This window comes from Dermacentor variabilis, chromosome 7 (assembly GCF_050947875.1).
Source record: "Dermacentor variabilis isolate Ectoservices chromosome 7, ASM5094787v1, whole genome shotgun sequence".
Lineage (NCBI taxonomy): Eukaryota > Metazoa > Arthropoda > Arachnida > Ixodida > Ixodidae > Dermacentor > Dermacentor variabilis.
The window spans coordinates 152126934-152146668 of NC_134574.1; the positions used below are offsets into that span (position 1 = coordinate 152126934).

Sequence of the window (19735 nt, forward strand, 5' to 3'; positions counted from 1 at the left end):
ATTTCGGCGCTCGTAACAGCAATCTTTGCAAACAATCGATCACGGTCGAAAAAAGGAAGAATGAAATTGGACTAAACGTTTCGACGAAGGAATTGTCTTCATCAGGGCGACGGCTGAACCTTTTGCAATAACGAATAGTGGTCGTTCTGAATAAAGCGAGTCGTTCTTGCAAAAAACGTTGTCTTCAGCGCGGTTTCTCTAGGCCGCTTTCGATCGCACCTCTTTTCTCTTAATATTTTGAAAATACTTTCTGCACTACTGTCAATCTTCCTTGGTGAGAAAATTATCGTTGGTAAAGCTTATATATTGGCCTGCGGAGAATGCCACGACAGCATAGCCACATGTTCGTCACGCCATGCTCCAAAGCTTTCAGAGTCACGAATGTCACATCTCATTAGCGCACTATGTTGAGGTAGTTCAAGCTATGACTTGGAAATGACCAAGCAGCTCAATACGTCACTGAAATGCCGTTTCGCGTTGCCGACTTTGTCGCAAGAACTTAGTGAAACATCTCGTTGAAAAGCTGTAATTATCAGAATGTTAGCTCACCAGCATAAGAACGTTGGGTTGGAGTATTTGTTTGTTTAGTCTGGAATCGGTAACAATGAAACTACATGTTGTCTGCGGCGATGCGGAATCTATAAAAGGAAGACTGGCGTAGTCTGTTGCGGCCCTCGTGAAAAACTGCGAAAGCAGCAAACGATGGCGCCATAGTTCCTTAAACTTGATGCTTTTCTTCCGGCAACACCGAAAACGCTGCGTTCTTCTTCCTATTTTTTTTACACAAATCTAAGGTCACTGTAAATACTCCCAGGGGAGTAACAGTAACGGTAGTAGAAATAGGCTAGTAGTAGTAGGGCCCAGTTCCTAAAAAGAAACGCATTGTGGTTAATATACCAATTAGTTCATCAACGTTTGTTTCGTCGTATCCCTGCACTCTTGCGCGCATGCACATTCTAACGCCGCGTTCGTTCTCCTTCCAGCCATTGGATTTCCAGCCTCCAACAAGACACGTCGAGGATGTGAGTGGCGCCCTACCCTTTTATGTACAGCATTGTCTTAGCGAGCTGAAGTTCGGCAACCATAATTTTCAAAGGCGAAACTCTTTTTTATTCCTATCCCAAAACCACGGGCTGCTAAGAAGTATCTACAACTGGGAGACTGGCCTAACGAATGCCTACTATAGAAGAATCCTCTCTATTCTAGAAATAATTGCTCGATAAGCGTGATACAGCTACGGCTGCCTTGGCTCGGTTTCCTCGGCTAAAGTTATCACCTATATCCGTCAGGGTATGGGTAATAAAAAGAATGAGGATATTTTAGTTTTCCATATTCTTGATTATAATTTGGCGTAGTTACTGTGTGAAATTATCTACAGCTTTTTTTTTTTTTTTTTTGCGACTGCAGCACGTGATCCCTACTGCTACTCCTGCAACATAGAAAAAAGATTTTAGAAACTGAAAGACAACAAAACTACAGTATTTTCTTTTGTGAAAGCACGCTTAAACCTGCGAGATTTCTTACTTGTCCCCTAGTGTATTTGTACATATTCTGTTCATCTCTTCATCGAGAATATTTGAAATATAAATTAGTCACTGCTTTGTCTGTCTGCGACGTCACTTAAAAGTCGATATTTCTTAAGTGGTACTGCAATGCCTTTATGGAAGTATTTCACTTACTGCGTGCTCACCAAGGAGCGCCATATTCAGCAGAAAATAGGTAGGCTTTCAGGAATATTGAATGTTCTTCAGAAAAGAGCTTTTGCGTGTGCGGTACCACGAGCGGTAAATGATCTAGAGTGAACTAAATAGTAATAATTACACTGTTCGATCAATATTACTACCGTGAATTTTTTTTTTAATTTAAACTAGTCTGCCGCAAAAATTTCAGCGCTTCTGTGTGTCTTCTTTGCCTACGGTCTGCCTAATAGTGGCGTTGCATCTTTTCCATCATGTACAACAATGAAGCCTGATATATGGCAGATCACTATTCGATTTCGGCCATTACGTTCCGGCCAGCACTGTCCCAACATTGCACAACAAATGCGCATACGCCATCAGTTAAAATGATTGATTAAAGTTCCCACTCCTAATATGCAGCCCAAAGCACATGCACTAAGACGGCCTGGCTATTAATTCAACGTGGTAAGCACGTCAGGGTGTAAGCATGCTACAAAGATATTTTTTTTTTGTCGCAGTGCTGAGCCATGCGTCCGAGCGAATGTTGTTCTGCGACGCCAAGCAATGTGAATACGAAGGTGAGGGGAAACGAGATTTGTATCTTCGCAAATAAGCCTTCGGCTGTTACGAAAGTTTTCAGTCCGTCAGCAGAGCACGAACATCAAAATGGAGTGTGTACATTTTCATACGCTACGTGCGAGCTTATTTTGGGCGGTCACGCTACACAATAATTAGGTCCCGAACAGGCTTTGGCGTGTGCTCTTCGACCTCATAAAAATAATGTTGGCGTATCGCTCCTAGCATTAAAATATAAAATGCTTATAGAGATTTGTAGACATAATTATGCTACTTTGACTTTATCAAGTGTCTACCTGCAGCAGTCACTACCAAGGTATTTGCAGTATATTTTTTTGTCACTTCGCTGTCCATGCACGCCAGAATGTTTGCTTTCAGTAGAGCGGTTAGCCCACCTACTATATACATACATACACACTGTGGACTTAGAAGAAGACATCTACAGTATTTCATATACCGTATACATGAATATTTGCGTGCGTTCAATGCTATATAGCTACTTATTAGATTTAGATTGTTAGTGCTGTTTAACCACCTTACCACTGCCTGCTTCGGGGGGTCCCTAATAGGGCTGCCCAAATTTGCGGCGAATGTGCAGCGCGCTTCCTGAACACGAGCGTGGACTGGTCGCTGAACCCTTGCGACGATTTCTACAAGTACGCCTGCTCACGTTGGAAGGGACGCCACCACGTGCCGAACTACAGCGACGAGCGGTCCCTGTTCACCGTGCTTAGGCGGGCGCTCGACATGGATGTGCTCAGTGAGTACACATGTCCACCTAAGGACCCGTTGGGCCGTAGGATGCTTATCGCATTTTTGACGGCGTATTCAAAGAGCTTTGTTCAAGAGAACTGTTATTCATTGGCCGATCGGCGTTCTGCAGCATGTTCCGAGGACACTTTGCCAAGGGTACTACAGTGGGGGAAGGGGATAAACGAAAAATGAGCGCCAAAGTTGCTCAGGTTTAACTTACGAATGTAATATGCTTAGAAAAACATTTGTTGTCAGTCATTCCTGGGAAAGTAAGATTACCGAAGCCTTTCGACCAATTAAAGAGAGTTTTTTCGTATGACAAGCCTTGCAGATCCGTCCCGAATTCCTTTTAAATGGCTGCCAGACCGGTGTAAAGTTATCCTGATAGAGAGCCAGAAGCCGATCTCCGCCAATGTCTGAAGTATCAAACACCCGAACATTGTCGTTTGCGGGGTGGGGCGCCGTTCAACACTGAAGTTTTCGGCACCATTATTTTGTCTCGGCTTTTGCGGAAGGTGGTAGGGAGAGGGAAACTCATGATCCGATGTAATACGCTGCTGCCTTCGTCCATGTCAACAATTCGCTAGGCACCTGGTAGAAAAGTGTGAATGGCCGAGTAGTCAAGGTAAAAAGAAAAACAAGCGAAGGGAGGTTATCTTCTCTAAGTCATTGTTTATTACGCACCCGTCGATGCTATGTGTGAGCCTTTCAAAAGCTTAAATGACGCTTTGTGTTACAGACAGAATTTACTTATGTGCCATCAAGCAATACTACCGGATATATCTTACAGGAAGCAAATCGCGCCGCCACTTCACCCCTCACTTTTCTGCAGGCATACTGAACGCGACACTGCTACCGGAAGAGCTACAGACACCCAAACAGAAGGCTGCTGCTCTTCTAGCAGGCTGCATTGATAGGCGTAAGTACGGGGATAACGTAAAACCCTTATAGCCAACTCTGTACGCAATAGCTTGGCTATACAAACAAGCGTTACCTGCTTAGTTTCTCGATCTGTTAGCAGTAGTATCACCAGATGTTAATTTTCGCGGTCATCCGGCCGGTAGTAACTGCCTTTCTCTTTGAAATCTCACGTACACATGCTTGATGCTACCACCCTCCTGTAGGCCTAGTGCAAGCCTAGAGAAAATGCATTAGTCACAGTGGCTTCTGTCATAGACGAAAAGAAAAGGGTCGTAAAGAATCTTCCGTAAGTACTAAACCAAATCATGCTGAGTAAAACAGAAAGCAATAAAATGCATGCCTGTGCTTCATGATCGTTCACTCACTCAATTTTAGCTTAATATGTTGTGCTCAGTAATAACAATTAAAAAAAAACGTTCCGACTCAGCCGCGACGGACCTGAGTGACACTGACCCCGTGTGGCCATATGTGCGTATATATAGCCACATTATAAAGTCGAAAGAGGGACAGCCATTGGTGTAGCCCTACTGTTAGATCAACATCGATTTAGAGTGCAACAAGTGTCATCTCGAGGTTCTCATGTCAGCTACCAACAGTTGCAAGTTCTTTTCACCCATTTGTATTTCCATTTTTCGTTATCAGTAACGCGAAGCCCATGACAAATTCAAGGTTCCATAGTAATGACTGTACATTTCCATCTCTAAATTCTGTTAATGCACTTAAGCTCTCTCATGGTTCTATTAATTTTCAACTCGGAACAATAATTCCTGTGTCAAAGAATTGACAGTCTGTGTAGGATGCAAACCTTCATATCGTGAGGAGCTCCCTTTAAAAACAGGCCAGCTCAACCGCCTAGGCGTGGCTCCATTCGCCCGACTGCTGGATCGGCACGGCCTTACCGGATGGCCGCAGTCGAACCCGAAGCCACCCGAACCGGCGCTGCTTGTGGGTGAACTGACTCGGCGGCTACGGCTGCAGACCTTCTTCTCGACCACCGTCTCCGTGCATCCTAAGGACGTCTCCAGACGCATGATCCACGTGAGTGTGTGCAACGGTCGGCCCGTCAACACGAAGGGGCAAAGGTTCGCTGGTTGAACACCCTGTGTCCCCAGTATTCACAAATGCGCCGCCACTCAAAACCTCTTCCTCAGTTTCTCATAGTCGGAAACAGCACCGGCATCCTCGGATGCGTTAGAAGACACTGCAAATTCAGAAGTGCTCTTCTGCGATTCCTGCGATGAGCAGTTGCTGAAGAAACCCCCATCTCCCCAGCGGTAGCGCACGCGGGCAGACGTCGAGTGTGCCCTCTTTGCAGCAAAAATACTGAAACAGCTTAATGAATAGTTGGTTATGCACTCCAGTTTACAGAGTTTAGGGGGCTTTCGAGCGGTGAAGTGTTAGAAACACAGAGTTGATTTCCTGAGCGAAGGCAATTTTAAGGGTTCATGTTTACAGGACCTTGTATGCTAGGACACTTTGTAAGAGCAGATGACAACCAACTGTGATGTCGAACATGATATTAGCAAAAACGTCCGGGAGATAGCGAACAATGCTCACGAACAAATACCTTTTGCGGATTAGGCTACTGTTCACTAGGCAGAGCCTGTCTGAAAGTATTGAAGCCCTCTACAAGAGTAACTACATCTATAGTTATGAACCGTGTAGGCCTGATGATGTTGCAAAGACTTAGACGTAAACGCTGTTTACGATTGCAGTATCATAATGCTGGAAATTGTACACAAGGAGAAGCTACACAAAAGCAACCATGCGCAATATGTCCTTCAAACATATTAAAAATGTTTTTTAACACAGTACGCATGTGTTAGAGGTCTGGCTGCTGAGGTATTACGCAACGAGACACCATTTCTAGAATCCAAATGTTCCCGCTCTCACGGTATCATACTCAGTCTTGAAGCTCATAGTTTGAATCTTTGTGTTTTTGCTGAATTCAAATACACGAATGGTTCGTAATCACGATTGTTGTTATCACGCTTGGTGCAGGCGTGGGCAGACAATTTAGAGGGTCTTCAATACCTGCCAACAGTACTTGAGTTGTACCAGCTTTATACATAACAATTGCTTGTCTTCACAAAGTATCGTTTTACTTTTAAAAAATTACATAAAAACTTTTTACGCTATACCCATTCACAAGAGCGTACGCCAGGCAATCGTGATACTTATCGTATGATACGGGAAGGGGCTGGCCACAAAATGAATGCCAGTTATCAATTACAGGTCTTGTGAGTGTGACTTCAGACCTGCAATTGGAACAAAAGTCAGAGAAATAATATCCAAAATATTAACAAATGATTTGCTAAAGAATTCATGCCTGAATTAATGAAACGCTACTCAATGTACTCTAAAAAACATCTGTGTCTCTGCTTTTTGAAACCTTGTATCTATTTCGCTTATTTTTACGCATACTTCTCAGTTGGACGAGCCGCACACGCTGTTGTCAAAGGCGATGCTCCTGGAAATGAACGTGCTGGAGAAATACCGCCTGCTAGTTACCAACATGATGCACATCTTCCGGGAAAGCGACGAAAACATACCGAACAACGTGATGCAAATGGAGATACAACTCGTCATGGTGAGTGACTGGTGCTCTTCAATATTACTTGAGGAAAAAGATGATGTCTCGACTGTAGATGTAGATAAAGTTAAGAGGGCGAACTAATGGGTGAACTGCGCGTGCTTAATGCTGCCCGCTATGTACACAGTGATGCTTGAACCGCCTAAATTTGTACAGCACCAAGAAAAAGACCTCCTTAACTCTTTCTACTAGGGTCATGTTAACATTAAAATGTTCGAGCGGATTTCACGTTATCATCTGCCAGAAGGTTAGTGCGGTAATACTATGGAATACAGACTTTTCAAAATTAAATATTGGGTAGGTAAGTGTAAACGCTCACTCCAATTCATGATTCACTTGGGTCGGAAACTTCGAGTAACCGCTAAGTAACAAGTTTTGAATTCTGTTGTTTGTAATATCAGAAAGCTTTGAATTCTTGGTACGATGGCTGCATCGCTTTGACTGGTGAAGCCTAATTGGCGGTCAGGCTACGTCAAATTAGTGCAGACATGACCTATAACGACGTGGTCAGCGGCGATATTTTGTTGTTGTTCTTACAGGCAACGGATCTCGCTTGGAAACGGAAGCGGAAGCACGCCGTCAAGGTCAATCTTGGCAGTTTGCCAAAGTCTCACAAGGTAAGCAGCTAAGAAGGGTCAAAATTCGACCCTGTGGGTGCGACTTGCCTACGACAAGCTCCGACTATCCCTGATTTACGCACTTCCCTTGCAGTAATCTGCTAAATACCGCAGTCTCTCATTTTTTTTCTTATTTAACATGAAGACTCAAAGTCGGCTGCTTTAACTGAGAGAAATGTCCCAGTTTTCTTGTCCTCATTTGGCAATAAACGAAGTACGGCTCAACTTGAGCTTTTGCCTCGCGATTGTATTCCTTGCTAATCTCCAGATTCGCAGATATGTGTGGGCGTGCTCCATAGCCAAAGACTTCTAACCCTGCTTGCAAAGAAGCAAAATGTACTAAATTTGTAACAACGGTTGAACCTTTCAGTTAAAGCCGTAAACGCAGACCCCTATAATTATAACCTAATAGTGTTACTATGTGCAACGACCTTAATGATGCTGCTTAATTAGGTTAGGTTTCCGCTTTCGTCACTTTCTTTGACATGGTGTGACCTCAAATAGTTAACCTTTTCCAGGTCATATATTACCTATTTAAGCATCCGACAGTGTGTAAGGCATCACGTTCCGAAAAATACAGCGTTAGTCGTGGGTGCGAGCTGCATTGAACTTCTGCTAGTTGTTTTTGCACCACCTCATCTTCCTTGCCGAACCCTCCCCGATGGTCAACCTGGTTCGAGCGCCAATCAGACGCTCTAGAAGGTCGCGCAACCCCATCCCCGTAACAGAGTGTATACCCTTACGTAATTAACCAGGCAACCGCAGTACTAGTGTTTTGGAACACCAAATTGACTAAAATTATATGCTTTGCACTGTGTTGGATTACGTTTGATGGTAACGTTACATGGCACACGCAACATGCACGTATGTTCTCGTGCAGTCGACCGCAGAAATGTTTGCAGCGATATGGCGGTCTAGCGTTGCGTTGCGAACCCCTCGGACAGTGTCGTAAATTTGTAAATGCAGTTTCGATATGACTCGATGCAGCACACAAGAAAATCCTTGCTGGGCAGAAAGAACAGCGCGCGGGCTGCTACTAGGCACCTGAGAATGCTACAAAAGGGTGGTTGCTTGGTCTGGTTGGTGGTGCATTTGAACAAGGAGAAATCTTTTGTAGTGACTAAATCATAGGAAGGCAGGAAGGAAGGAAGGAAGGAAGGAAGGAAGGAAGGAAGGAAGGAAGGAAAGAAAGAAAGAAAGAAAGAAAGAAAGAAAGAAAGAAAGAAAGAAAGCAAGAAAGAAAGAAAGAACAAAAGAAAGAAAGGAAGGAAGGAAGGAAGAAAGGAAGGAGACGACAGGCCAGGGCGCTCACTAACACTGTCCGTGTTAATGGCACACTGTTGGTAGCCCACCACCAGCATTATTTCGCACCCCTTACAAAGGCAGCTTTTATATTGTGAATGTGGCATGTGTCTATGAAGCGGAGTTTATGGCTCGTGCTCGAGCAGACGGAAAGTTGTCATTTCTTGGACATTCATTTTTTTTTTCTTTGTTAGAACGTGAACTTTGTCGCAAATACAGTTGACCGGGAGGGATGGAAGCTTGATCTAGTTGGTGCAATATTAAGAATGGTGAAGCAGACAAACAACTTTATTTCCTTACGCGTGTCTACCTATCATTTCACATGTAAACAGAAAAACAAAAAGAACACTGGCGACTATACAAACATAAATATTGAAGAATGTTGTTCAGACTGGGATGGGAATTTGGGTGTAAGCCTGAAGTGAACAATGAGCTACCTAACGTAATGCTTGCTGCTGGGCGCTATTTCAATGTTTTGAAGAAGAGGGTCACATTTACAACGTATGTGACCCTCTTGGTATTTCACTGCATTGGTATTTCACTGCCAATGGTATTTCACTGCATTGCGCACATAAAGGAGCTACATGTTGGCCATCATATTTTATACACCCTACTCCGCGGGTTTAAGTCTTAGTTTCGCGCATGTCTTCCAAGCTGCTTTACCATTCCCTAATCGCAAATGCAACTTTTACTTCATAATATAATACGATATCTCAAATAAAAAATAAGCTATTTTTCAACTGCTTTCATTGGCTTCAATAGCTGTTGGCTGTGTACCGTCATTGATTGTGATGGACAACGACTACTTTGTTATGTAAGGTTCATTCTGACGCGGCCACATGAAAATTTAATTTACTTAGGGCCCGGTTCTTAGCAGCTGATTGTCATTATCTTTGGCACCGCTGCGAGAAAACTGCAATATATTACACATCAAGGCCGACAGGTCGAGTAAGTCCACTATGTTAAATATAGGCCCGCCTATCGAAACACAGGCCAGCATTTCTGAAGCCACCTTATCCCTGTTTGTAACTTTTAAGCCACAAAATATCACATGTGTTGCGTGTTCAAGTGTGGCAAACCCGCGCTGTTGTGCTGCTTGCAGTGGAACTGGGCGCTTTTTCTGAAGACTATCGCCGGAGACTTATTGGACGTGAGCAACGACACCCAGGTGGTCTCCGGCAGCCCAGAGTTCTTCGCGCGTCTGGCCAGCATACTGAACAACGCCTCCAGGTATGTGCATGCTGTATAGTGTGCACCAGCTAACACTAGCCAAGCTGCTCAACGAAAAAAACTATCTAAAGAACAAAAAGGCGTACGATGCAAATGTGAAAGCTACGGTGTTCCGGCTACAGAGATCTGACGAACAAACACTGTAGATCTTAAAAGCGTATCATGACCCGCCGTGGTTGCTCAGTGGCTATGGTGTTGGGCTGCTGAGCACGAGGTCGCGGGATCGAATCCGGCCACGGCGGCCGCATTTCGATGGGGGCGAAATGCGAAAACACCGGTGTACTTAGATTTTAGGTGCACGTTAAAGAACCCCAGGCGGTCAGAATTTCCGGAGTCCCCCACTACGGCGTGCCTCATAATCAGAAAGTGGTTTTGACACGTAAAACCCCATAATTTAAAAAAGCGTATCATGCGCTGTGTGTTTCTAATCTATTTTGTCTCGTTGAACAGTGCGGCGAACGTTAGCTGGGACACCTTTTATATAAACAGGCAGACAAAAAAATCGCCTTGGAAGGAAAGCTAAAGGCAAGATACTGCCGCGCAAAACAGATATGCAATATCGATCCCTATTTATGAAACATCGCGTGCTCCAGATATACTTGCATGGACCGGCGGTCGCCTATCGTCACAGTAAAGATTTAGTTGGAAAGATTCCCGAATTAGGCTCCTGGTGTCGTTAGGCACTAGCGGCTTGGAAGGTAAAAGCAAAGAGAAAAAGTAGGGTTCTAGAAAAGTGAACCGGTTGTTATAGATTCCTCAGAGACATTATAAAAAAGAACTGGCATATTCTTTCTGGGCTTTGTGTTAAAGGTTTGTAAAAGCATGAAAAGTTGGTCAGAAAGCTTTTATTTTCCAATTATACAGGCATTCATTCATACAGTGCACTCCACGTCTGAACAATGGAACTAAATAAGATGCTACATGTGTAGTTTAACCTCCATTGCCACACTATTGGGATGGGATATACGCAATATAATGAAGTGCTTTCGACTACGGCGTTTTTTTTCTCGGCCTACTTAAACCTAACTACGCGAGCGATTTTGCACGCCGTTGTCATTGAAATGCGGCCGTCGCTACTAGGAATCCAACCCCTGACCTATTCCTCAGTAGCCAACAACGCAACAGCCATGGAGAGACAACGGCGGGTAAATAAATGTTTGAGCTATACACTACCTGAAAGAAAGAAAAAAAAACTTCCCATATTGTCAAAGTGTTTTCGGCGTACAAACACAAGTTTACTCTGCGCGCCTTGCGCGAAGTGTCTTGAAAAATAGCTATTGCAACAGCTAATTACTTTAGAGAGAGAGAGAGAGGGGGGGTGACATGCTCCCGATTTGTAGCCGAATTTATTCCGGCGTCGCACCGTACGGCTCCTCTTTTACACCACGGCTGGTTTCTTGTTGTTATACACTCTATAATAACTGCCTTGTTTATGCGCTCTTTTATAACAATTGCCCGGGTTTAGGTAGCCCTCCTGGAATAATTACATGTTTAGGCGGCTCTCCTATAATAATTACATGTTTTAGGTGGCCCTCCCATAGGAATTACGTGCTTAGCGGCCCTCGAGAAGCACTGTCTGAAGACAGCCTTAAGCATAGCTGAAAATTGTTCAAAAATTGGTTAAAGCCCGAACATACGCAAAAAGCTGAAGATTTTTTTTCACCTAATTTACGTAGAAATCTTCACTTTTAATGCAACGCCTACAGCGTAAAAGCATGATTTCTATGGCGCTTTAGCATAACAAATGTGTTGCATTGTCATTCGCAAATTCGTTCTCAGAACTATGGATAGCAAATCATGAAGTACCCCACTACTTTACTTGATGAAGTGTTCAAATGCAGCCAATTTTAAATTAGTAGTATAATTTATTACCCGTGCACTCGCAAAGCTAGCTCCATTGCTGTGAGCGTCTACTAAATGCTGCATCCTATAACTCCTATGTTGATGTTATCACGAAACCGTAACATTTGCACGTGTATTATTTATTAGTGGAAGTTTAGCGTCTATGACTTGAGTCGACCTTCTAGCTTTGTTCCCGCGTAGTCTACGCTGGGCAAACAATTCATCGATCACCAAGTTAGAACACATTCTCCCGATATTTCTAGCTGCGCTTTTTCGTTTACTGCTTTGATTTTGTTGGCTAATCAGTTCATTTGCTTTACAACTCAGTTATGTGCACAGCGCGCCCGGCACGCTACGTCGGAATACTCTTAAAGGCCTAAATATAGTCCAACGTTGCGTGAACGCGCTCACGCTACGTGACGCTGGCGAGAACAACAGCGTCGATACTTCGACCGGTGTTTCGACGCACTGGTGCTGCCAACGTAACCGGACGCGGCCAACGCACGCCAACGCTCGCCCGCGCTGCGATACCGTCGGACTATAAACGCACCTTTATAAGGAAGAGCTTACAAAGAAACGCCGGACGCGACGCTCCGCTTAAGTTTTTTCTTCGTGCCTCCTCAACGAACCTCTGGCGGCCGCAGGAAGGCCATCACGGACTATACAGCCTGGCGCCTCCTCGTGCACGTGGCGCCTTTCCTACCGGACGCCTTCCGACCCCTGGTGGCCCTGTCCAGGAACGCCGATGAAGAAGGCCGGAGCACCAGCGCGTTCGCGGCGCCCCCTAGGTGGCGCGCCTGCTACGAGCGCGTGGCCGACCTGATGCAGTACGCCGTGGCTGCCGCCTACGCGCAGCGGTTCCTCGTCGGCAAGGCGAGCGCGCTGCGCAAAGACGTACGTGTTCACGGTGCGAACGATAGAACACCATAGAGGAGATCTGCACCTACCACCAGATTGCCACGTATTACAGGAATTGCAGACGAGATTTACCTCCCCCTCACCATTCCCTTACCGCCCATCAGAGTTCAATCTGGCGCCAGATCCAGACCAAAGCATTTATTTCTCCCTATCTGGCACATTTATTTCACCCTGGTCTCCATAATCCACAATGTACCACGTGCCGAGCGCCCCGGGCAGATCTTTTCCACTGTCTGTGGAGCTGCCCCACGCCCATGGCGGTAGAGCCTATTCTCAACCCTTCCTTTTCCTCGTGGGAGGCCGCTCTTCGGGCAACTTGCTCGGATGACCAGCTCTGGCTGGTGGACCGTGCTTGCCTAGAGATGTCGGCCAGGGGGCTCCCGGACGTCTAGGAGCCCAACCACATTCAAATAGATTCAATAAAGCTTTATTCATCCATCCATCCATTCTTGATGAAGGTGTCGGCTGAGGTTAGAATGTTGGCCCATGGATTTGAGCTATATTTTTATGTGTAACCATAGGGTATACTCAGTTATGTTAAATTGCTACATCATACTTTTGCACTACTAAATTACACTTCTGGGATTACAAGAAGGTAAGCCTTTCCTTTCGACCTAGGGGATTTCTAATTAAGTTCTTCGGACATAAATTACGGTCTACTGTCGGTAAATGTATCAGTTATATTTCCAAGCTCTGCATACACCACAGAAGAAATTCAGTGTGATAGGATGACACTTTATCTAGTCGTGTGTCACCGCAATTAAGGATTGCGTTAGATATAGAATCAAAATTCTATATAAATAATAGAAATCACCAGCTCAATGCCTATCCACAAGTACATTATTAATTCCAAACGTTATGAGTAGCAAGACAGTTCTACTATACAAAGAAGGCGTGAGTAACAAACCTGGCAAAATCAAGTGGCGTATACAAATTTGTACACCGAGAATTAAGGCGTTAAGCCAGGAAGATGCTAACGGTATAAGGCGCATGCACTGTGACAAGCACTGCCTGCACAGCCTCGCGCTCCTTTACATAACCAGAGTGGTCGTTCCGGTATAATCGAACAAACGTACGCTAACTAGACGTTGTATGTATGTTATTCAGTTACTTATAACATGGAGCAACCACTTACACTGATACATGTACCAATAAATCCACGATATTCAGTGTGATGGAAACCTCAAACCGCGCAACGTCGTTCTGTATACAGGACAGACGATGCGTTGTAATCATGGAGCCACAATTTACCTTCGTAGTCCCACCTACGGTTGACACAACGTATCGATGCTTCAGTCTGCGTACGTTCAAATACAGAGCTCTCGCCATAAGGCTCTGCTAGGTTACTGCAGCCCTACCAATATTCGCGCACTCTGAATGTCATTCGCAGAAGTGACCCTTGTGTAGTTACCATAAAAAAAAAAGCAGTACCAACTCACAACTCGATCTGTAAGTGCGTGGGCATCCCGTTGGGCTCTTCTTTGCGCCGGTTTCTGTTAACACTTATGCGTGGTCTCTTGCCTTCACGCCTTCGCAGGTGAAGAAGAAGTACGCACTATTCAGCGAGCGCATTCTCGAGGTGGTGCGAAAGTCGCGATGGATCCATCCCAAGTCGAGCCAAGTCATACAGCAGAGGGTGAGGAGCCGCGCACGTGTGGGCGTTTTCGGTGCCGTAACTTGCGCTCCTTCGCCAATAGCTGCTCAGGAAACACGGGCGGATTCTAATTAGTGCCTCAAACTCGGACGTTTCGTCTTTCTTACAAGCGTATAATACTTATATTACATTCGAAATTCTGTAAGTCCGCATGCCAACGTGAAAAGTGATTGGTGGCGTTATTCAACCTTGTTCGTGGTAAGGAAAGCATGCAGGAAGACTGATGATGTCACAGTCTGCAGTGTGGCAAGACAGGACGCTGATGGTGGCCTTGGGGACGAGGAAGAAGAGTTTAGGTTTTTTTTCGCTGTTCTACGCATGTTGGCTATATTATCACTGAACGCACGAATACGACAGGAGGGAAAAAAGATTTTAGATAGCGATCACGCATTTTGAAGGCTACGCGTAATCTCCTTGCGGCGTCGTTTATGCTATAGATATGTGTATTCACACCGCAAACTCGGGTCTAATCGTAGCTGATGTAGTCATTGGAAAGCTATTTCTTAACTTTTCATATGCTGTTCTCAATCAAATTTCGGGCCAAACACACAAAGCTGTTCGTTCAAAAGTGCTCTTTGCGATTGACCTATTCACTTCGCTAATAATGTCCAGCATCAGAATTGCCTTAATTGTTTACTTGCAAGCCATTCAAGCATAAGAGGTTAATATGAATACGGGTCCTTTTTTCCTAATCTACAAGCGTGGAGGCTTTTCGCGCTTGAACTAGCGCGAAAGAGTTGGTTAAAACAATGCATTCAAAAGTTGTTGTTCGTTCTCAAAAAAAGTTTTCGCTGTATCTTGCTCAAGTTTGTGGATTAATCACTCTACACTGACATTGTCGCGTTGTCGGTTTAAGTTAATGCAAATACCTCTTAATGATACATCTTAATACAGAACTACCACCCTAAAAGTCTGCGCGATTACGGGTGATTCTACCAATATTCGTGCGCACTGAAAGTAGGCATGCCCTTGTTGAAGCACATTGAGTTGCCGTTCAGATCAGTTTTCTTCTTTTTTTCGCCTTTGAAGGCTTGTTTACTATCATGCCTCTTCAACGGCGAGGGACCCTAAAATTTATGTTCCACTTGTAGTGTACAAAGGTAAAATTAACGAATCCGTGCAAACCATTACTAAGGATACATAAAATAGGGTGCGAGCTGGGAGGAATACTTTAAACGCTTGCTAGAGTTCCGCTATTTAATCTCTACCTAATCGTAGATTCATCGCAGAAATTATCTGACTGCTGAATTTGATGTGAAGGCTGCTAGAAAATTTAAGGAAATCTCCCCACTATCTGGACCTGCACAGTCCTGCAGTGTCCTGCCATGGTTTATTGCAAATTTAAAGAAGGCTTCAAGGGCAAACGTTGCACTTACTGGTTCGGCCGTCCTCGCTAATAATACGCTTTTCATAACTATTGACTGTCGTCTGCTCTTACGAGCATTCTAGGTTTGAAAGTATTTTTTAAATGGTCCCAAAATCTTGCTAACCATTTTTAGCGGCTTTGACTTGTGTGTTGTAGCGCAATATTTACTCGTTTCCTGCAACGTTTAATCTTGATGCACCCTTACGCCTGCATGTGGTCATCGTAGGAGCATAATTTGCAGTATCCAATTTCACATACATGGATGAGGCAACAGCTGAGATTGCCCCTTCCTGACGACTAAGTGGCACTTCGAATTTTAGTTGTAACCTTGAATACTATAAAGTACGATATTGCTACAAAGTTGTAACAGTGAATGCTCCTTTACATGACATTTCAGTTTATTCTACTTACCCATATTCCTCATTAAGTGGTCGATACAAAGCCACATAAATCCCCGGGATTCATGCAGCAGTTCCGGCTCCTCAGAGCTGGAAAATATAGCCAGTAATGGCAAGGTTCAAATGGGCGACATCCCTGAATCATCTAACCAGTTCATTGCCTTGCTCTTTCAGATCCTGTCCGTGACACCCTACTTTCTTTACCCCTCTTTCGTGGAGAACGACTACGCCATTTCCGCTTTTTATCACGTGGTGAGTCTTGCAGGGTGATAGTTCCTTTGAACATTGTGTTCTTACTGTGCATAGGTTGAACTTGCAAAGCTTTTTCACTTTGACCATCTCCGAGTAACCGGTAACTTTACTACCGTTACGTAAAGATTTATTTCCCATACCACAACTGCCTGACGTTGGGTATTACATGTTCGGTGGGTTATCGTGATATATGGCGTCTTTGACGAATCTGTTTAATTGAATCCATCCGAAGTGGTTCATCCCGTGGCCAAAATATTAGCGATAAAACGAAGGACACAACATAAGAAACACGGAGAGCAAATTTGTTTTTTGTGCGACTTTTCCTCCGTGCAGACACATCTACTAGCCCAGTAATGAGCGTTCTTATCATTCATTTCGTTGGTACGGAGGCCCTTCCGTAACATTAATATCTGTCGAATGAATAAAGAACGAAAGATTTACATCCGATGAGCAACAGTACGTTACGAAGGTGAATATGCCACTTTACGATGGCTGATTCAGGATTACAGGCGCTGCCTGCTGCTAATGGTAGACTCTACTGAGGAATCGTAGAACTTTTCATTGAATGGAACCCAATATCACATAAAAAACCGCATTGCATAGGTGACGCCTGAAAACGCTACCCCAAACTCCATCATTGAGAATAATGTGTTCTTACGGCGGAGACTGTCAATGGGTACTGCGCGCTGCTTCTGAACGCGAGGTCTTGCCTATGCGATTCCCGGCTTGGCGGTCGCATTTAGGTGGCGCTCAGAATATAAAAACGCTGGTGGAACAAGCACTCTTGTACGTTAAAAGAATTCAAAAAGAAATATATCCCGTAGATCTACACTGCCTCGTTTAGTGCTGCCGGTGAACGTTAAGCATCAACAATTAATAATCCTAATATGGCGAGCTGGATATCGCAAGAATTCGTAAGTTGCCAGAAATGCGAATCAAAACGTGATGTCTTCATCTTGCGAAAACGCTATACAGGGCAGTATGACTGTCCCGTATAGCTATGTTTGTATAAGAGAAGCAAAATTTGGAAAACCAATGCTAACCGTATTCTTAAAACTTATTCCATGGATTAAGGCAATCGTAAATTTACGGTAGCTCCTCCGAAGCACAGGGCTTCGCAAGGCTCTATTTCATTCCTATCTTTTTTTTTTCAAGTTTTAAATGTGATGAATAGTCACGCACTGCAACTTAAGTGGATTTCGCTGAAGTGACTTTACAAGTTAGGCTTAGGTATGGAACACCCGTACATTTAAGCACCAAGTAAATGTCGTACAATGCGCACGAGTTAAATGTGGAAAACATTATTTTAGGTTCCCGATGTGCAAGTGGGGGCAGTTCTTGAAAGCTACTACAACACCCGATCAGCGCTGAACGAGCACTACTGGCAGTGGCTTGTCGAAGACTGGATTGGACCAGAGTGAGTACCATATGGCTATCGGCATCTGTTTACGCCATCCGCGTTTGCGAGGCCACGACAAGACTCACCTTAGCACAAGTTGCTATTTTTTCAGTTGATTATTTTTTTGTCGTTCAGGGTGCTAAGTATAAAGCTATAATTTTCAGGCACAAGCGTTAACTCGCAAGCGTTAGCATCTTACGCGTGCAAACTATTTTTCTGAACACGGGAAGAGAAACCTGAAAGCTTAAGGTGGCTAATGTTTTCACCAACAACAGTTGTCAATAATGCGCTTTCCTCACCAAAAAAAGTTGACAGGTGCTAATGAAGTCATATAAACGTTGGGGCAGACTTGATACACTTTGAGCATTCGCGAGGTTCCAAGAATTTATGTAAATGTATTAACACCGTGCGCATGGCGAAATGAAATCATTGAAAAAATTAAGGAAATGTTTGTTATCAGCTTGTGGCCAGTGAAAACAAATGTTAACCTATTTATGCTTGTAGTAATTACATTAGAAATTGAGCCAATGCTAGAACGTGGCAGTTAAATTCTCTATTCTGAATTTCGGCTCATTAATATGTACCCATGTTGTGGACAAGTGTCAAGTTACAAAGGGCAGGCATTTTTTTTCTCCCTCTGTCATAATATGCGTTCGCATCTAGGGCTTGCAAAAGTGATACTGCAATTGCTAGATTTCAATAATCTGTCTGTCGCTGCACTCAATGGATTTGCTGTTTCCCTGTGTTTGGATGGAAACGTGTAGGGATGTTCGATGTAACAGGTGTTTGAGAGAACACTTCCAAAGCAAAAAAAAAATGCCTGTGGTAGATAGCACAATTCTAGTTCATGAGCTGGTCTACTCGAAGAGGCTGACATTACTTGCACAAAAATGTAAATGCATAATCAACTAATTACCAAACAGTTATTAGGTTTTTAAATAATTACCTTAAGGCACATACTGAAATTTAGAAATTCTAACCGGGGAGTTCGCAAGGCGGATCCGCTTGGAACAAATTCTCAGGATGACACCAGTTTCGAGATATTAATTCGCCAACTTAGCGGAGAAATGCATTGGCGTTTCACTTACTTTTGTGCTTCAATGAAAAAAAAAACGTTTTCTTAAGAGAGTAGGTGGAACGATAGCGACCTTCTACCGAGACTTTAACGGTGCATATCTCGTAAATGGTATCATCCTCAGAGTTTCTTCCAAATGGATATGCCTTGCAGTGTCACCCGCTAGAATTCGTAACTTGCAATACGTGTTATAGGTAATTAGCTGGAAACTTAATTAGTGATGTTTTTGTTATTTACTTGATCATGCATTAAAATTTCTAAACCAGCTCATGGATTAGAACTGTGCTATCTGGCACAGGTGTTTCCTGAAATGTTTGAAAGTGTTTCCTGAAACACCCTGTATCTTCTGCGATATAGCATAGGTTGTCTCGAAAACTAAACACAATCGAATAAAGAAGTCAAGAATTGCTCTTTACAAAATACAATATTTTTCCTTAGCCTTGTATCTGTACTACTGGCAGCATTACCGCAGGATATAGGAATTTTTCGTGCGGAGTAACGATATGGACTAAAAATATTAACGGCGCATTTCTTTGAAACAGGTGGGAGGCACCCTTCCTGAGGCCCCAAGTCTTCTTCAACCAGGAATTCAACACACTAGGTAAATACCCCCAAAACAGCGATGCTGAAAGAAAAAAAAATGCAAGCAAAAATACATTAGGTTCTTAAAATCTGACAAGATCCGTCTTCTAAATTCTTTTTCAGAAGCGCAACATCACCATAAGAATACTTAAGTCACTGTTTATATCGACCTTAGTTTAGTCCCACTGACGCATGTAATGTCGGAAGAATTAGGTTACATGAAAAGAAATTCTTGCATTGGTGTTTCGCACGTGAGTATCTGTGCACATTGTTCCGGAAAAAAAAGAACAATATGGTGTTTGCTCGTGTTGTGCACTGACAAGCGTAGGCCAACTAAATGCCTTTGTTATTCTAATGACAGTTGCAATTTGACCAGAAGAACATCTTTGTATATTTTCACATGCACTTCAGTATTCATTTGCTTCTAACGCACTCGCTGTGTTAGACGCTTCTTGCAGCAGAAAATTAAGTGTTGCGTTGAATAGGAAAGCATTCCGCTTTGCAAACAAGGAAAAAATAGCAAAGATAATTTTGTTCGATATATTCTGTGGGCCGCAGCTGCTGAATATACTATTAGA

The 19735-nt window shown here is 43.7% G+C and overlaps 1 protein-coding gene across 2 annotated transcripts in view; it reads left to right on the forward strand.

Annotated features, from left to right (window-relative positions):
- The window catches only part of LOC142588165 (membrane metallo-endopeptidase-like 1), a 32614-nt gene that overhangs the window by 2606 nt on the left and 10273 nt on the right, over window positions 1-19735 (forward strand). Inside the window, exons 4-16 of one of the 2 annotated variants that reach the window (XM_075699667.1) lie at window positions 984-1022; window positions 2198-2257; window positions 2854-3015; window positions 3841-3927; window positions 4768-4967; window positions 6361-6519; window positions 7062-7139; window positions 9544-9671; window positions 12158-12407; window positions 13969-14067; window positions 16024-16101; window positions 17412-17518; window positions 19118-19176. In XM_075699667.1, coding sequence (XP_075555782.1) covers window positions 984-1022; window positions 2198-2257; window positions 2854-3015; window positions 3841-3927; window positions 4768-4967; window positions 6361-6519; window positions 7062-7139; window positions 9544-9671; window positions 12158-12407; window positions 13969-14067; window positions 16024-16101; window positions 17412-17518; window positions 19118-19176 — 1506 coding nt within the window. The remainder of the gene's footprint in view (window positions 1-983; window positions 1023-2197; window positions 2258-2853; window positions 3016-3840; window positions 3928-4767; window positions 4968-6360; window positions 6520-7061; window positions 7140-9543; window positions 9672-12157; window positions 12408-13968; window positions 14068-16023; window positions 16102-17411; window positions 17519-19117; window positions 19177-19735) is intronic. The other variant, XM_075699668.1, reaches the window with a different exon arrangement.